Consider the following 16,732-nt stretch of genomic DNA (forward strand, 5'->3'; position numbering starts at 1 on the left):
CACCATGCAGACATCTGGGTCCTCTTTCCCTTCTGGCTATTGGGCCAAGCAAGTGGTGGCAAGACCTCCTGCAAATCTTTCTCAAGGAGCACAGCCCCTGGGTCCTGGGTGTGTCACTGGAAGTTATGGGCTTAGAGCTGGGCACCTGGAGGATCCCTCAGATACACACACAGCTCTCTACTTGCCTGGCTCACACAGCACACACCCCATACCCCACACTGGCTGTGTAGAGTTATGCATGTACCCATGGAGCAAGAAAGTTCTGTTCATGGATCTTAGAGCCAGAGTGCTGGGTTCAAATCCAGCTCCTACCACCCATGAGCTGTGCAACCTTGGGCAAGTGATTTCTCCTCTCTGTGCCACAGTTTTCTCTTCTATAAAATAAGGATAATGAATCCTCCGTAAAATGGGGATAACAATAGGGCCTACCTCAGGGTTGTCATGAGGATTAAGTGAGCTAATATATAAGTTACCTGTTGCTGCATAACAAATTATCCCAAAACTTTACAGTTTAAAACAACTGTAAAGTTGTTTTATTTATAATGATTGTTGAACAATTTATTCCTTCACAGTTTCTCTGGGTCGAGAGTTTGCAAGTGATTTAGCTGGGTCTCTCATGAGATTGCAGTCATCTGAAGACTTGTCTGGGGCTGGGGCTTCCGAGGTGGGCCACTCACATGGCTCATAACTTGGTGCAGACTGTTGGCAGGAGGCCTCAGCTCCTTGCCACATGAATCTCTCCATTGAGTTGCTTGAGTGTCCTTACAACATGGCGGCTGGCTTCCCCCAGAAATGTAAGAGTATGCAGGGCCGAGGCCACAATGTGTTATGCCCTGGCCTGGAAGTCACACGCCATCATTTCTACAGTGTTCTGTTGGATACACCGGCCAGCCCCAGTCCGTGAGGGAGGGGCACACACGGGCATGAATTCCAGGAGGGAGGGTTATTGGGCACCATCTCGGAGGCTGGCGCCTAAGTGCTTCCAAAGCGCACAGGACAGCGTGTGGCACAGAGTAAGCACTCTGTTCTTCGGAGCCCTTGCTTGGCTGCGTGCAATTATGGAAGGGCAAGGTGTTCTGGAAGGACATCCAGGACTGGAAGCACCAACCCAGTACTTGTGGAATCTTGTGACATGGGTAAGAAATGGATCACTCTCCTTACTTCACAAGGGAAAAAACCGAGCTCGGTGAACAGAAGGGACAGTGACCCCAACCCTTCTTCTGTTTCACTGCACAGGGCACTGAGCCCTTCAAGGCTGACCTGTAAATGACATGTAAATACACGCCCAGGCTGCCTTGTGGAGGCCAGGACACAATCCTCTGCCATGTCCAGGGTTCTATGGGCTCAGGGTGGGCTGACGGATTGGAATCCCAGGTCTCCCACTTAGCAGCTGAAAATAGCAAGGTACTAAACACCTGAGGCTCAGTCTCCTCCTCTGTGAAATGGACACGGTGGTCCCTCTCACCATGGCGTGGCTAAGAAGATGAAAGGAGGAAGTGCGCCCAAAGCGCCTGGCACAAGTCAGGCCCGCAAGCACCACCCAGATGAGCTTCCATCCCCCCACTTCACCCCCAAGCTGTGTGTGGGGAGCCTGTGCTCCCTGAGACACCCACATCCTCCCGGGTCCTCCTCAGGTCTCTTTGAGCCAGGGGACATGCAGTATGAGCTCAACAGGAACAACGTGACTGACCCTTCACTCTCCGAGATGGTGGAGATGGCCATCAAGATCCTGAGCAAGAACCCCAAAGGCTTCTTCTTGCTGGTGGAAGGTAGGGGTCCAGGACCTGACTGCAGGGCCACTTCCCTGGCAGCTTCCAGATGGGTTCAGGGGTAGGGCGGTCCAGCTCTCAGAACTGTCCAGTTTGGGGATGAGCAGGGAGATTCCTTTAGGGAGATGGGTTGTGGAGGGAGGGGGGGGAAAGGGGGCGGTGCTGAAGTTCCCAGCCCAACAAGCAGCTCTCCTCTGGGCGTGGAGATGGCACATCTGCCTTACTAGTCCAGGAAGGCTTCCTGAGAGAGGAGGCAAGTTTCTTCCTTTTGGAAATACCTCCCCAAGGCCTGGCTCTGGAGGGGTGTGCAGGCCCCTCAGCTTCACTCCTCCCAAAAGACAAATCAGCAGGCCCGAGTAGACAAATGTGCTCTTAGCAGCTGCCTGGCTGGGCCCAAGGACGCCGGCCCAGGGTCCTCCTCTGTAGGTGCCCATCGGTCTGCAGGAACCCTCGCAGCTGGACAGCAGACCTCTGATGTTACTGGGCCCGTGTAGGAACAAGGTCAGAGAGGAGAAGGCCCAGGGCGGGCCCTGGGATATCCCGGGGTCCCCTGGGTTGGGAGAGCCAGACCCTTCAGGAGGCAGCGGTGCTGTATGCCGACATTCCTGGGGTTTCCCAGCACTGTTGTGAGGCCCTGGAGTCATTGTCCTGATGCTACCACCCACTGGCTCTGTGACCTCTACCTGTACATTTCTGTAAAACGAGGCCAAAAATAGTCCCCCTCTCCAAGAAGGGTAATTAGCATCCATTGAGTTCAGAGACATAATGTACTTGGAGCAGGGCCCAAAAGAGAATAAATCCTTTATGCTTCTGTTATTATCATTATTATGATTACACAGTAGCTAAGTCAATCACAATAGGAAGTGAGAGGAAATGATAGTTTCCAGAATCTTCCAAGGTTCTAACAACTATTGTCTTTCATGTTCTAAATGGACACACGCACACGGACGTATTTGCACACATCCTGTCACCACACATACGCACACGCTCAGGCCCCTCCGCCCTCCGGAGGCCAGCGGCCGCCAGCCCAACTCGGCGGCTTTCTTGCCAAGCCCCGGGGTTCCCACTGAAGCACGGCGGTCTCGGCCTGGCCCTGAACGGGCCTCTGATGCCTAAGAACCAACCAGGAACCAGTGGTGAGCACGGGCTCCCCCGGGAGCGGTCTTCTTTGTGAGCGCGGCCAAGACTGGGCCCGCCAGACCAGCTGCTCCCAGAGCCACAACAAAGGAGGGACCCACCCTGCTAGCCTGCCGGGCCAGAGTGGTGAGGCCCAGGCTAGCAGGAAGGAGGGCGGCCAGGCCCCCAGGCTCAGGAGCCTCAGAGATGGGAGTGTCCACCAGGCATCGTCTTCCTGTTAGAGATGGAAGGCGTTCTCCGAAGTCACACAGCCTTAGCCGTGACCTTTAAGCCAGGCTTAACGCCAGGCCTCCTGTGCTCGTCTGGGGAGGTGGCATGAGGTGCAGGCTTCCCCGGGCCTTTATGGAAGGCTGCCGTAGGCACTGCCCAGGCATGGAGGGTTTTTCCCCTTTAGGAGCGTGCTTAACCCTCGGAGGGGATGTATTCAAAGCGGAGATGGAAAAACAGGGCTTTACAGCGAGTCACACCTGAAATCAAATCCTAGCAGATCCCACCTTGGACACATCACTTCCCACTCCCGGCCTCAGCTGCTCCATCTGTAAACGGGGCTAATCATACCCATCTCTGCCCACGGTTGTTGTGAAAGGGAAACAAGACATCAGCTTATGATGCCTGGCACCTAGTAGCCATTCAGGCATGTTGGGTCCCTTCCCTCCCTCTCCGAGGTCTTCAGGGACCCCGAGAAGCTGAAGAAGCAGTGCTGGGAGCCGAGTGGGGTGGTGGGGCTGCTTTAAACCCTGGCTTTGCACTCTCCATGCGTGGGCCTGTGGTCCAACAACTCGCCTTCGGAGGTGCTGTGAAGGTCGAATGGCTGTGTCAAGTGCCTCGTGTGGTGCCTGGCCCAGGGGAGTCCCCTGGCCATCATGGGATGGGAATTGGAGGTCAGATCTCCTTCCCCGCCCCCTCACGGGAGGCCTTTGCCTTGGTGTCCCAAGGGGGAAGGATTGACCACGGGCACCATGAGGGCAAAGCCAAGCAGGCACTGCACGAGGCAGTGGAGATGGACCGGGCAATCGGGCAGGCAGGCGCCATGACCTCCGTGGAAGACACGCTGACCGTTGTCACCGCCGACCACTCCCACGTCTTTACCTTTGGCGGGTACACCCCCCGTGGCAACTCTATTTTTGGTAGGTGGGCCTCCATTGGGGTGAGCACTGGGCACTCCCAGGGTCTGCCCTCTGGGAGCAGGAGTGGGGTGGGAGACCTGGCAAGCCCAGGGCCTGGCACGTGTGAGACTCAGAATTGGGCAGGGAGGAGAAGTCACTGACAGGTGGGGGAACACAGGATGGGGGATGGAGTGAAGTGATGCCTGGGTGGCCACCTGGATGAATGATGGGTAGAAAAATGAGAGGGAGGATGGATTAATGGACAGGGGAGAGGAGAGGATGGATGGATGGATGGAAGGATGGAAGGACAGACCAACAGATGGGAGGATGTGGGCACAGTGAAAACTGAAGGGTGGCTGGTTGGAAATGAATTGGGTTTGGAAGGCGACTTCCTTGAAAGGGGACCCAGAGGTTGCCAAGCTGGGGGCTGGGGACTGTACTCCAACATGACCCCTGGACCAGTGCCTCCCTGTGCAGGTCTGGCCCCCATGGTGAGTGACACAGACAAGAAGCCTTTCACTGCCATCCTGTACGGCAACGGGCCTGGCTACAAGGTGGTAGGCGGTGAGCGAGAGAATGTCTCCATGGTGGACTACGGTAAGACTGCAAGGCCCAGAGTTGGGAGGGGACAGGGCACCCCCTTAGGGATGAGCTTGGAAACAGTGTAGTCCTGTGGTTAAGGCTCGGGGGGGTGTCTCAGAATAGCCAGGACTTGAGTCAGAACAACCTTAATTTGAATCCCTCCTAAAATCTAGCAGCTCTGTGACCTTGGGCAAATAACTTCACCTTCCTCAGCTTCTGTTTCCTCCATATCTACCTCCTAAGTTTGTCTGAAGGACTAGATGGATCTGATGAGCTTAGCGTGGTGCCTGGCATGTGTAGGTACTTGCTATGTTACACTGTCATTTTTACTGGCTGTATAATATTCCAGTGTGTGAGTCTTCCCAGTCTGCTTATCCAACTCCATATTGTTGGATGTTTGTTCATGATGTCCCCAGGGGTCCCTGGGGGCCTAATGGCACAGCCAATGGTAAGAGGCTTTCCTGGGTTGACTCTTCCCTTCTAATCCAGACGGCCCGGATGAGGTCTGGGGGTTGAGAGTGCAGGCTTCTGTGTCAGAACAGACTCAGGCCCAAATCCTGTGGCCTGGTGTGAAATGACTTCCCTCCAGAGAGCCTCAGTTTCCTCTTCTATAAAATGGGGGCATTCAAGCCAACCTGGAAGGGGCACGGGGAAGCTACTGCATAGTGCCAGGCCCCTGGTAGGCTCTCAGCAAGTGTTTCTTCTGGCCCGCAGCTCACAACAACTACCAGGCACAGTCCGCCGTGCCCCTGCGCCACGAGACCCATGGCGGGGAGGACGTAGCCATCTTCGCCAAGGGCCCCATGGCACACCTGCTGCACGGCGTCCACGAGCAGAACTACATCCCCCACGTGATGGCTTACGCAGCCTGCATCGGTGCCAACCGCGACCACTGTGCCTCCGCCAGCTTGTCAGGCAGCCCCTCCCCAGGCCCTCTGCTGTTCCTGCTGGCCCTGCTCCCCCTGGCCATCCTGTTCTGAGGGCCCAGGGCCTGGGCATCTACCAGCCCACGACAGATGGCTGGCCTCCCTCTCCAAGTGCTGCCCACCCCCGGCAGCCCACACCTCAAGGGGCGGGAGGCAGAGGCCTCCACAGCCTCTGCAGCTGCCAGAAAGGGGACCCGGGAAACCAAAGTCTGCCTGCTGCCCACCTCGCTCCCCGCTGGAAATCTCCACCAGTTGCTGGCCTCCAGCCTCTGCCCCCACCCGCTGCCCCTTTGGCCAACAGGGTAGGTTTCTCTTGGGCAGGCAGAGAGCATAGACTGCAGAACTTCTCAAAGCATCTTATTTTTCTAGCAGACGTATTTCTCCAGACCCAGAGGCCTTAGAGCTTCTACAGAACATTCCGGATCTGACCCTCCCACTCCCCTCTCCTTCCCTCTGGAACCCACCAGGCCCCACCAGGCTCATGTCCCTGTCCCCAAGCCCAGTCCTAACTGCAGGGGAGACCAAGTCCTTCTCCTCAGGATGGGGGTTTGCTCACTCACTCATTCCAAGGCCGCCTGGGGCTCCCAGGAAGTCAGCTCCTGGGACTGGCCATCCAGCCCAGGGTGGCCCAGGCTGGGAAGGGCAGCCTGGCAGAGCAGACACTTCCCAGCTCTGAACACACATGCCAGCTCCTCTCTGAAGTGACTCTCCTGTTTGGAGCAGCCAAAATTTTTTCTCTTTTTGATGTTGGTTAAAAGGGAACACAAAACATTTAAATAAAACTTTCCAAATATTTCTGAGGACAGGACTGAGTCTTTGTGGTCAGTGAGGAAGAGACTGAAATAAGATCATTACTCTGGGAAGAACTGGACTCAGGGCCCAGGAGCACAGGTGGGGTTGGACGGGGAGAAAGGGGTCTCCTGCTGACCTGGGGACTTCACCGCGCATTACCTGGGCGACTTTGGACAAAGTCCTTTGTGTCTCTGCCTCTCCATTTCCTTATCTGTAAAATGGGAGACAGTCCACTCTGGGGCTGCCATGAGGATTAAAGAAGACTGCCTCTGTGCCCTGAAACCCACGGCAGGAAGGCCTTCAAGGGCCCTGGGACACCCTTGCTGCATGGCGCTCACAAACAACTGCCCACCTTGGCCCATTGTAGCTGTTCCTCCATTCATTCACTCAATAAGCATTGAGTATGAGCCAGGCACTGTACTAGGTCCTAAGAATTTAGTGGTTGCCCTCACAGAGCTTCAGCCTAGATGATTGTGATTTTTCCATTCCCGATTGTCAAGCCCGGGTACCAGACTCAAGATTACACCCGATATTGGGGGTATACAGAGTTGCCCAAGTTTGCTCCTCTTTCCTCAATTAGAATCAAAGTCCCAATAATGATACTAATCCTAACAATTAATATTGATCATTTGCCATCTGCCGATCTCTGTGCTTGATGCTTGTATGCGTTCAGTTCACTTAATCCTCACTAGGAAGTAGGCCTCCATCATCCACATTTCTAGATGATGAAGCCAAGGGTGCAGGAGGGGATGTGAGTGCCCAAGGTCCCTCAAGTTGTGGAGCTGGAATTTGATTACAAAGTTCCCATACGTAATGACACGCTTTATTTCTTTATAATGCATTTCCGACCTCCTGCCAACCAGGCTCTGAGGCAGCCAGTACTAATGACTCATAACAGGGGCCAGTTAAATATGAACTTGGAAAGATGAGAAATTGTATGTCAGAAGCAGACATCCTTCAAGAATGAAAATGCAGCTGAGCAGATTTCTCTTTGAGCTTCCAAGCAGTCCTGGCAAAAAGGGAAGCGCAGCCGAGCTGATGCTGGGATAACAAATTAAACTACATGCCTACATTCTCGCCAGGACGGAGGCCTCATCTTCAGCTGTACATTACAGCATTTTCATTTGTTATTCTCATACCATCCTCACAATTTTTGTCATATCTCTGTACTATCATTTCCTAAACACTTCTTTTTTCTTTTTTTAAATTTATTTTGGCTGCACCGGGTCTTAGTTGGCGGCATGCAGGATCCTTAGTTGCGGCATGCGGACTTCTTAGTTGGGGCATGCAAAGTCTTAGTAGCGGCATACATGCAGGATCTAGTTCCCTGACCAGGGACCAATCCCACATCCCCTGCACTGGGAGCATGGAGTGTTTACCCCCTGGACCACCAGGGGAGTCCCCCTAAACACTTCTTTAAATTCACATTTAAGCAGTCTGTTTTTAAAAGTTTGCCAGGGACTTCCCTGGTGGCACAGTGGTTAAGAATCTGCCTGTCAATGCAGGGGACACAGGTTCGAGCCCTGGTCCGGGAAGATCCCACATGTCGTGGAGCAACTAAGCCTGTGCGCCACAACTACTGAAGTCCGCATGCCTAGAGCCTGTGCTCCGCAACAAGAGAAGCCACTGCAATGAGAAGCCTTCGCACTGCAACAAAGAGTAGCCCCTGCTCGCCACAACTAGAGAAAGCCCATGTGCAGCAAAAAAGACCCAACGCAGCCAAAAATAAATTTTAAAAAATTTCGCCAGTACCACCCAAAATCAATTTACACGTCTCTGGGGTATGCAAACCATCCTTTGTGTCTTCTTAGGTTGGGTTTATCCAGAGGCAGACTCTGAGACAAGGATCTGAGTACAACTGGTTTATAAAAGGAACCCAGAAAGCACCAGGCAGAGTGAGGGAGTCAGCATGGAAAGGGAAGGATATGTTATTAAGCAGGTTACCATTCTGGACAACTAGGGCTCAGTCCCACTGTGGGCCTCCAGGAGACTGTGTAGAAGATGTATCTCAGAGTTATACCACTGTGGGGCGAGGGAGCTGGGGTATTTATTCTCCAGCTCTAATCCCTCGTTGGCTGAGGGCTGCTCCCAGGAAAATAAACACCCTGGCCCTTCCAACCGGCCCCTGGAAGGGCTGAGACAAAGCTCCCAAGCATGTGCTAGAACAGTAAATGCTCAAAGGATACAAACAAAGCACCATCACAGCTGTTAGACTTTGGGATGGGTTCAAAAGCATGGGCTGTGAGTCAGAGAGATAGGGGTTCCTGTCTCTGCTCCATCACTTTCTCGTTGCCATGAGCTCAGGAGAGTTCTTTAACTTCGCTGACGTTCCATTCCTGCATCTGAATGTACAGTCCCAGCACCATGCTGAACACATACTGAGCCTTTAGGATCCCATGAGAAACAAGGAGCTCCTCCTGCCGTGAGTCCAGGCTGTGGGCTGATGTCTGCTTCAAGGGTAATCAAGGATGCTCCGGCGCCACTGCTCCAGAGTCTTCCCCATGCCTCCCTCACCCAGGCTGCACCCCACACCTTCACGTCACTCATCACCCCTTTAGTCTAACTGTTGGTGGCTCTGAGTCCTAATCCAGGCCAGGGGTCCAGACAGAGGTCCCAGCTCCACCCATCCACCCGCAGAACTAGAAGCTAAGGGTGACAGTAAGATGCTTTCTCAGGGAGGAAGACTGAAGCTAAGCTGACAAGTCCTCTTCTAGTCCTCCAGATAACCCTGTCTTCTGTTAAAGAGAAATCTAGAACTTAACACAATAAGAGTTTATTTCTATCTCAAACATCTGGTGGTGCCTCTGGTCAGGTGCCTGGGGCCCAGGTTCTTTCCACTATGTGGCTCTGCTGTCCTCTAAATTCCAGATGTTCTATCTAACCAGAACGTCTATCTGACCAGCTCACCAATGGGGGGGGGGGGGCGGGGAGGGACCCACTTTTTAACCACTTCTTCCTGGAAGTAACATATGTTGCTTCTACTCACGGTGCATTGGTGAGAACTAGTCACATGATCCCATCAAATGCAAAGGAGGCTGGGAAATGTAGTCTTCAGTTGAGTGGCTGTTTCCCACCAACAACTCTAGCAGGTTCTCTACTGCGGCACTACCGGCACTTGGGGCTGGGTGCTTCTCTGTTGTGAGGACTGTCCTGTGCATTATAGGATGGTTAGCAACATGCCCAGCCCCTCCTCACTAGATTTCTAGGGGATGCAACCACTGCCCCCCACCCCACTCAACAGTGAGCACCTTTGCTCCACAGAAAGGAAGGGGTGTAGGAAGCTTGGGTTGTCTTGTCTTAGCTTCACTTACGCTCAGGCCACCTTCCAACTCACAGTGTTTCAGAACATTGGGAACTTGCACAAAAGATTTGAATTTCTGGCTTTTTTTGAAAAATTGGAAGGTGTACTGGCACTGCCCCACATTTCTGCAAGGCAGTAGTCAGCTGGAGCTGAGAGACGGCTGCCCATCTTGGGGGTACCTCTCCTGTTTGCCTCAGTCCCCAGGGTTCCCTGGACCCTTATGCAAAGCCCCTCTGGACTGGTGTTACTTGTCTGGTCGTTGTGGAAACTGAGCTTGTGGCCCCTGCCTTATTCTGGGCCATAGCCTGGGCCACGCCTGGGAGACAACTGCGAACAGGCCCAAGACTCTGTCCTCAGCAAGTTCATGTCTCATGGTAGAGACCACCAGGGGGAATTCCAGGGCAGTGGGGAGGCAAGGAACTGTGGGGGCATGGAGGGGGCACCTAACCAGCTGGGGGCACAAGTGGGGTGGGCACAGAGACAGAAGGCAAAGAATGAACTGGAGCTTGACAAGGCGAGGAGGACTGAGGCAGGCATGAGGCTACAGAGGGGAATTCAGAGGAAATGTTGTGGGAAAGATGGGCAGGAGGGCCTCAAATGCCATTCCAAGAAGCCGGGGGTTGACCTTGAAGACCCTGGGGAGCCATGGAAGATTCTGGAGCTGGGGCGTGAGCATCATTTTTGAAAGAGCATCTTGGCTGCCAGCTTTGAGAAGAATTAGAGGCTGGGAAACCAACAAGGAAGTCTGCTGCAAGAGGCCAGGCAAGGGAAGCTGGGGTCATGGAGGTGGGGAGGAGGAAGCAGTCCCCAAACCTGTGCCTGAGAGTCTCAGTCCTGTTTGTGAAGAAGGAAACTGGACCAGCATGTAAGTGGATAGATTGTCAGCAAACTTACTGCTCTGAGATTGAAGGCAGGAGGGAGCAGGGGACCTACAATGCATCGCACACCCTACTAAGCACCCCAGACATGGCAGTGAAGTTGTAGGACGGTTAGTAGCATCCCCAGATGCTAGACACATCCACATACCCCACCACCATCCTGTGAGCTGGACAATATCATCCCCATTTTACAGATTAGAAAGTTGAGGCTTGGCAGGGCACAGGGACCTGTCCCATGGCTTGTTAGTGACAGCTGCAAGTTGAACCCAGGTCTGCCTGACCCCCAGTCCACCTCCTCCAAGGCCCTCCGAGGCGCTAATCTCTCCAAGGAAAACAACCCCAGCCCCATCAGCCACAGAAGCCCTTCGATCAGGTAGTGAGATCCCCAACGCAGCAGCGTTTATAATTAGCCCTGGTGGCTAACCCTGAGACCTCCCACCAAGATCTAGTACCAGCCGATCTGGGGGTGGGGTGGGGGATTAAGTTCTCAGAACAGGCTTTGGGCTTCCGAGTTCCTGTGTGGCTTCCTAGGGCCTCCTTGTGATGCTGCCTTGATCATGGCTCCAGGCTCTTTTCCGGCTCCTCAGCCATCTGCCCGCAACCTCAGGATGGGGGGCACGTACATGACCCACCCGCCCAGCAGGGGCAGGCGGGGCATGGGGCCGCCACCGGCCAGTGCTGGCTCTCCCTCCTGCCCACTGGAACCGAGGCTTAGAGTCGCTGAGGTGTTGGAAACACTGGCTACAGGCTCAGCTGTGGACATTTCCACGATGCTCCCTGAGCGCCAGCATCCTTCCTAGTGCTTCACAGCGCACTTAACTCATTTATCCGCCCAACCACTCTCCGAGGGCAGGGACTGTTACTGTCTCTGGTTTACAGATGAGGAAAAGGAAGCAGAGAGAAATCTGATAACTTCTGTGAAGTCCCACAACTAACAGGAGATGAGAAGGATGTGAAGGCAGGCAGTGCGACCGCGCACCGGGCCGGATGAGCGGCAGAAAGCAGGAGTTGGGATTGTAACTCTGCAAAGGTTCGAGGGAGCAGGGCTGCCGGCGTCAGTCAGGAGATCCTGACCTCTTGGGCCTGTGCCCTCGTCCCGGTGGGGAGTGCCCAGCAGCCTCAGGCAGAGCCCCTGCCTCCCCCTGCCTCCCCCTGCCTCCCCCTCCCTCCCCCTGCCTCCCCCTCCCTCCCCCTCCCTCCCCCTCCCTCCCCCTCCCTCCTCCTCCCTCCTGCTGCCCAGGCCAGGGCGGGTGGCCCCAGGGTCTCTGAGGTCAGCCTGGGCTTGAACACTCTGGCTGAGGGCCCTGTAATCAGCCTCCTGCCCACTCAGGTGACCTGGTTGGGGAACAATGGTGGCTAAGAGGCTGTGCCCTGAGGATGGGGGCTGGGTCAGGATGAGAAGAGGGCTCTGGGGCAGAATATGGACAGGCTCAAGGTGTGACCATTCCCTCTTCTCCCAGAGCCCTTCCAGGGCTAAGGCCTGAGCAGCTGCTGCCTATTCTCAGGGTATGAACAGGTGCTGTCCTGACATCCAACCTCAAGGCAAGATTCAGTGCTGGATGGGCCTTCTGCCCTGATCCCTCCACTCCTGAGGGATCTCCTGGGGACAGGCCTCTTTCCATTGTCACCCAGACAAAGCTCAGGGCTGGAGTTGGCTTCTGCAGGCCAGGGAGGAAGGTAGCCGAGAGAGGGTCAGAGACCGAGTTGAAGTCACACAGTAAAACGGGCAGAGGAGCCCAGCTTCCACCTCTGGCAAAGGGTTCTCCCCGTCTCCTGACCCTGGGTCCAGCCAGCTCAGGGTCAGCCATGCCTTGGGACTGTGGGTGCCAGTGAGAGAGGAGGACACAGGAGCCCAGTGCCTGCCTCACGCTGGCATCTCAGCACCCCCTCCCTGCCAGCCATCTCTCTCCACCCTCTTAGGTAGGGCACTGGCCCCATTTTACAAATAAGAAAACCAAGGTCCAGAGAGTGCCTGGGGGCCCTGCTGTAGCTGGTGGGCAGGGAGGACTTGTCTGAGGAGGTGACACTTGGTTTGAGACCCAGTTGGTAAGAAGGCGGCCTTTCAAAGAGCTGGAGGAAAGATTAGTCCAAGTAGGATAAAGCAAGTGCAAGGACCCTGGGGCAGGAATACTCTTAATATGTTTGAGGGACAGAAATAACCAATGTGGCTGGAGCCCAGAGAAAGGGGAGACGGTGGATGGGATGAGGTGGGAGTGGCGGACAGGAGCTGTGTCGCGTGGGGCACGATAGGCACCTGCATCTTCTTCTGTCACACGGGAAGGTTAGACGCAGGGAGCGGCACAATCCAGCTTATGGAAAGATTGCTCTGGCTGCCATGCAGGGATCAGCGACGCCAGGGGCAGATGCCGGAGGGCAGTCTGGAGGCCTTTCTGTTCCTGGGGGTGGAGGTGGTGATGGCTTGGACCAGCTAAGTGTGGTGGGAAGGGGCTTCATCCCAGACACGTTTGGGAATTAAAGCCAGCCGGGCTTGCTGACGGGCTGAATGCAGGGAGCGGAGGAGACAGCGGAAGCAGGGATGCCCCTTCAGTTTGGGGTCTGAGCACCTGGGTGGGATGCCATTTATGCATATGGGGGAGCAGATCTGGGGAGAAAATAGAGAGTTGGTTTGGATCACGTTAGCTTGGAGATGCCCATTGGACTTTGGAGTGGACATGCTGGTAGGTAGTTGGGAAAGAGTCTGGAGTTCAGGCGAGGAGCCCAGGCCGGAGATAGAAGGATGAGCGTCACAATGGCATTTAAAGCTATGGGGGAGGGAGAGGATGAAACGTGCCCAAGATCACAGAGAGCCAGTGGCCAGGATTTGAACTGGGCTCTGTCAGACTCCAAAACCCATGGGAGCTCTTTCCACTCCATCAGGCAGTCACCTGGGAGAGGGGAACAGAGGGGGCTGTGTCAGAGCTGTGGGCGGGGGCTGTAAGACTTGGGGGCGGGGGCAAGAAGAAGCCCCTGAAAATGACTTTGGGAACAACTGAGATCCTTCCAGCCTGGGCTGCCCACCCCACAATCACAGCCTGCCCAGCTGGTGGAGCCCTGGCCAAGCATGGAGTCCTGACCCCTGCCCATTGTACAGATGGAGAAACTGAGGTCCAGAGGAGGGCAGGGCTGGACGCTAGGTCTTCTGCCTGCCAACCCTGGCTTCACTAGCCTCTAAGGAGGGCTCCTGTCTGAACCAATTCAGTGGTTGAGTTGCAGCCACCCAACAATGACAATCCTGAAGGGGGTGGATGTTTCTCTTGAGGTCCTCAGAGAGAACTGGGGCCTGGGGCCTTCCCTCCTGGGCTCCCCACCAGGGCAATGTTTGCCCCAGTTTAGCCATCCCCGGCCTCAGGACTCTTCCAGGTCTCTGTCAGGGCAGCCTCGAGTCTGGAACCAGTTGTGGCTCCTGCCCCGTGGCCAGGATCGAGGCCCTCCCCGGCCCCTGCCCAGACCACCCAGCGCCAGGGCCTGGTGGAGCCCAGTGGGGCTGGCGGGCAGTGTTCCCAGGCCGGCCAGTCGTGGTCTGGCTCCGCCCGAGGGGCTGTGGCCTGGGAACCACTAGCTGTCTCCTCGGGGTAGCGGCTGGGACCTCCAGAACAAACAGGGAAACCACAGGCCTGCGCCCCGCCTGAGGAGGGGAGCTGCCTCTGACCTTGTCAGCAAACACCAGTGGGGAAGGTGCATCAGCTGTGGGGCTCGGAGCCCCTGGGTGGGGTGGGGTGTGTCTCCTCCGCCTCAGGCCAGGAACAGAGCCTCGGAATCAGACGGATCTAGGTTTATATCCAGACTCTGCCACATCCTAGCTGAGTGGCCTGGGGCAAGTGACTTTTCTGCCCTGTGCCTCAGTTTCCCCTTCTGCAAAAACAGCCCCAGTAGCCCCTGCCTCCCAGAGCTGTAGTCACATGACCTGGAGTCCACTGCATGGAAAGCACCCGGCTCAGAGCCTCGTGCACAGTAGGTCCTGGAAGGACATTAGTCCCTGACCCATCGCTGGCTCAGTGGGAGCCAGAACAATCCTGGGGGATTCCTGGGCCTGGCAGGGCAGGCCGGGACAACCTCGCTGATTCAGAGCAGTGGGCAGGGCGGGGGGGTTGGGGAATGGGGGAGCAGCTGACTCCACTAAAAGCCGCAATTAGAGCTCAATTTACAGAGTCACTGTTAGTTCTTCCCAGGGCAGATGTGATTATAGGCTCGGAGCTAACCCGTTACTAACAGGATGACACACAGAGGGCCCCGTCCAGGCCGTGGCAGGACATCCAGCCCCGCCCCCTCACTGTACAACTGGGGAAACCAGGCCAGAGCAGGAGGGACTAGCTCCAGCTCACACTGCAGCCCAAGCCCTGCCACCGGATGGCCACTCCAAGCTCTGTCCCCAACTCTAACTTTTCTCTGAAGGATTTCTTGCTGATCTAGAAGCCAGAGGCACCTTGAAGGAGCTGACATGCCTTGAAAAAGAGGGATGGGGTCCAAGATGGTTGAAGCCCCGAGAGGAAGCGGGCCTGTCGGGATGGTTCAGTGTGACACTGGCCATGGGACCTGGGCCTTGGGGCCAGCCACTCCCTGCCCAACCCACAGGGGCCTCAAAATGATACCGATAATATGGGGCTTCCCTGGTAGCGCAGTGGTTAAGAATCCGCCTGCCAGTGCAGGGGACACGGGTTCGAGCCCTGGTCCGGGAAGATCTCACATGCCGCGGAGCAACTAAGCCCGTGCGCCACAACTACTGAGCCTGCACTCTAGAGCCCAAGAGCCACAACTACTGAGCCCGCGAGCCACGACTACTGAAGCCTGTGCATCTAGAGCCCGTGCCCCGCAACAAGAGAAGCCACCACAATGAGAAGCCTCTGCACCGCAAAGAAGAGTAGCCCCCGCTCGCCGCGACTAGAGGAAGCCCGCGCGCAGCAACGAGGACCCAACGCAGCCAAAAATAAATAAAATTTAAAAAAATGATACTGATAATAATAATAACAACAATAATCATGGTGGCTCCCCCTCTGAAGCTCTCTCACCGAGGGCTGGCATCATCTCATACCCTTCACAGTAGCCAGGGAGGGAGTTGCTACCGTCATCCCCATTGTAGGGATGGGGAAACTGAGGTTCAAAGTGGTCAGTGACTTGCCCAAGGTCACATGGGGAGCCAGTGGCAGGGCCAGCACTGGAACAGGTATGTTCCTACTGAGACCAGAAGAGATGCTGCAGTCCTTTATCACCTGGCCTGGAGCCGGGTCATCCCAGCGAATGGAGGCAGTGAGGGAGGGATCAGCAAGTGAATAAGTGAATGAATGTATGAATGAATGAACACAAAGGCTGTTTAAGGGACTCTGTCCTGGGGGAGGTGTGGGAGAACCACAGGCCTCTCCCTAGTTGGCCCCTTCAGGAAGACCCCTGAGATCGATGCGCTTCAGGAAAAGATCCAAATCTTACCTCCCCAGAAACAAGTGTCCTCAAGTTTCTGGGTCCCAGGATCTCCCAACTGTCCAAATGTCTCCCTAAGGAGCACTGATCAGCACCTCTTTGGCCTGCTCCCCTACCTTAGTCCCCAAAAGCCCCCAATGCCGGAAGCCAGAGGTCACCCTGCCCTAGTTCCCAGCCCCGACCTGCATGCTTGCCCAGGCTGGACTCTGAGTTGGGACTGGGGTCTGGGGTGAGGGTGGGGTAGGAGAAAAGCTGGCATCATCTCTCTGTGCCCTCTGCCCTGCTCCTCCCCTCCACAGCTCACTTTGGGGAGCCCCTGGGGTGAGGGCGGTGCACCCTCCCGCTGGATCCAAGGAGCTTGGGAGGGGCAGGTAGGGTGCTGGAGCCCCTGCTGGCCAGGCACCACCCCACTGCTGTGGGCATGGGTTGGGAGAATCCTTCATTCATTCAACAAATATTTATGAAGCCCCTACTGTGTGCCAGGCCCTGGATGAGGCACCAGGGCTCAGGAGAGACCCTCCCTTCTGATGTCTATGGTTCCCCTGAGGAGGTAACTGGTGTCTGTGTATCACGTGCACCGCACCCCGCCAGCCAAACTCCTGAGGACTGGCGCCACCCCAGAAAACTGAAAGCTCCCTGTGGGTAGGAGCTGTTCCTCCCACATCAGACAGGGATTTCCCCCAGGCGTGGCTGTGACATCCCCGCCAGGTGGGGGCTCCCTCGGTCTATAGAACCTGCTGCTCCTAAGAAATTTCTCCTCTCATTCTTAGAGCCTCCCCGATAGGGCTGCCAGATAAAACATAGGATGTCCAGTCAAACTTGAATTTCA

General features: G+C 55.6%; 1 protein-coding gene across 5 annotated transcripts in view; it reads left to right on the forward strand.

Moving 5' to 3' along the window:
• The window catches only part of ALPL (alkaline phosphatase, biomineralization associated), a 57,372-nt gene extending 51,057 nt beyond the window's left edge, over positions 1-6,315 (forward strand). For all 5 annotated transcript variants that reach the window (XM_060015697.1, XM_060015680.1, XM_060015687.1 and 2 more), the window contains 4 exons: positions 1,635-1,769; positions 3,842-4,033; positions 4,490-4,609; positions 5,309-6,315. In XM_060015697.1, coding sequence (XP_059871680.1) covers positions 1,635-1,769; positions 3,842-4,033; positions 4,490-4,609; positions 5,309-5,574 — 713 coding nt within the window. In that variant the 3' untranslated portion in view covers positions 5,575-6,315. The remainder of the gene's footprint in view (positions 1-1,634; positions 1,770-3,841; positions 4,034-4,489; positions 4,610-5,308) is intronic.
• Positions 6,316-16,732: the final 10,417 nt, after the last annotated feature.

The sequence above is a fragment of the Delphinus delphis genome, chromosome 1, assembly GCF_949987515.2.
Source record: "Delphinus delphis chromosome 1, mDelDel1.2, whole genome shotgun sequence".
NCBI classification, from domain to species: domain Eukaryota; kingdom Metazoa; phylum Chordata; class Mammalia; order Artiodactyla; family Delphinidae; genus Delphinus; species Delphinus delphis.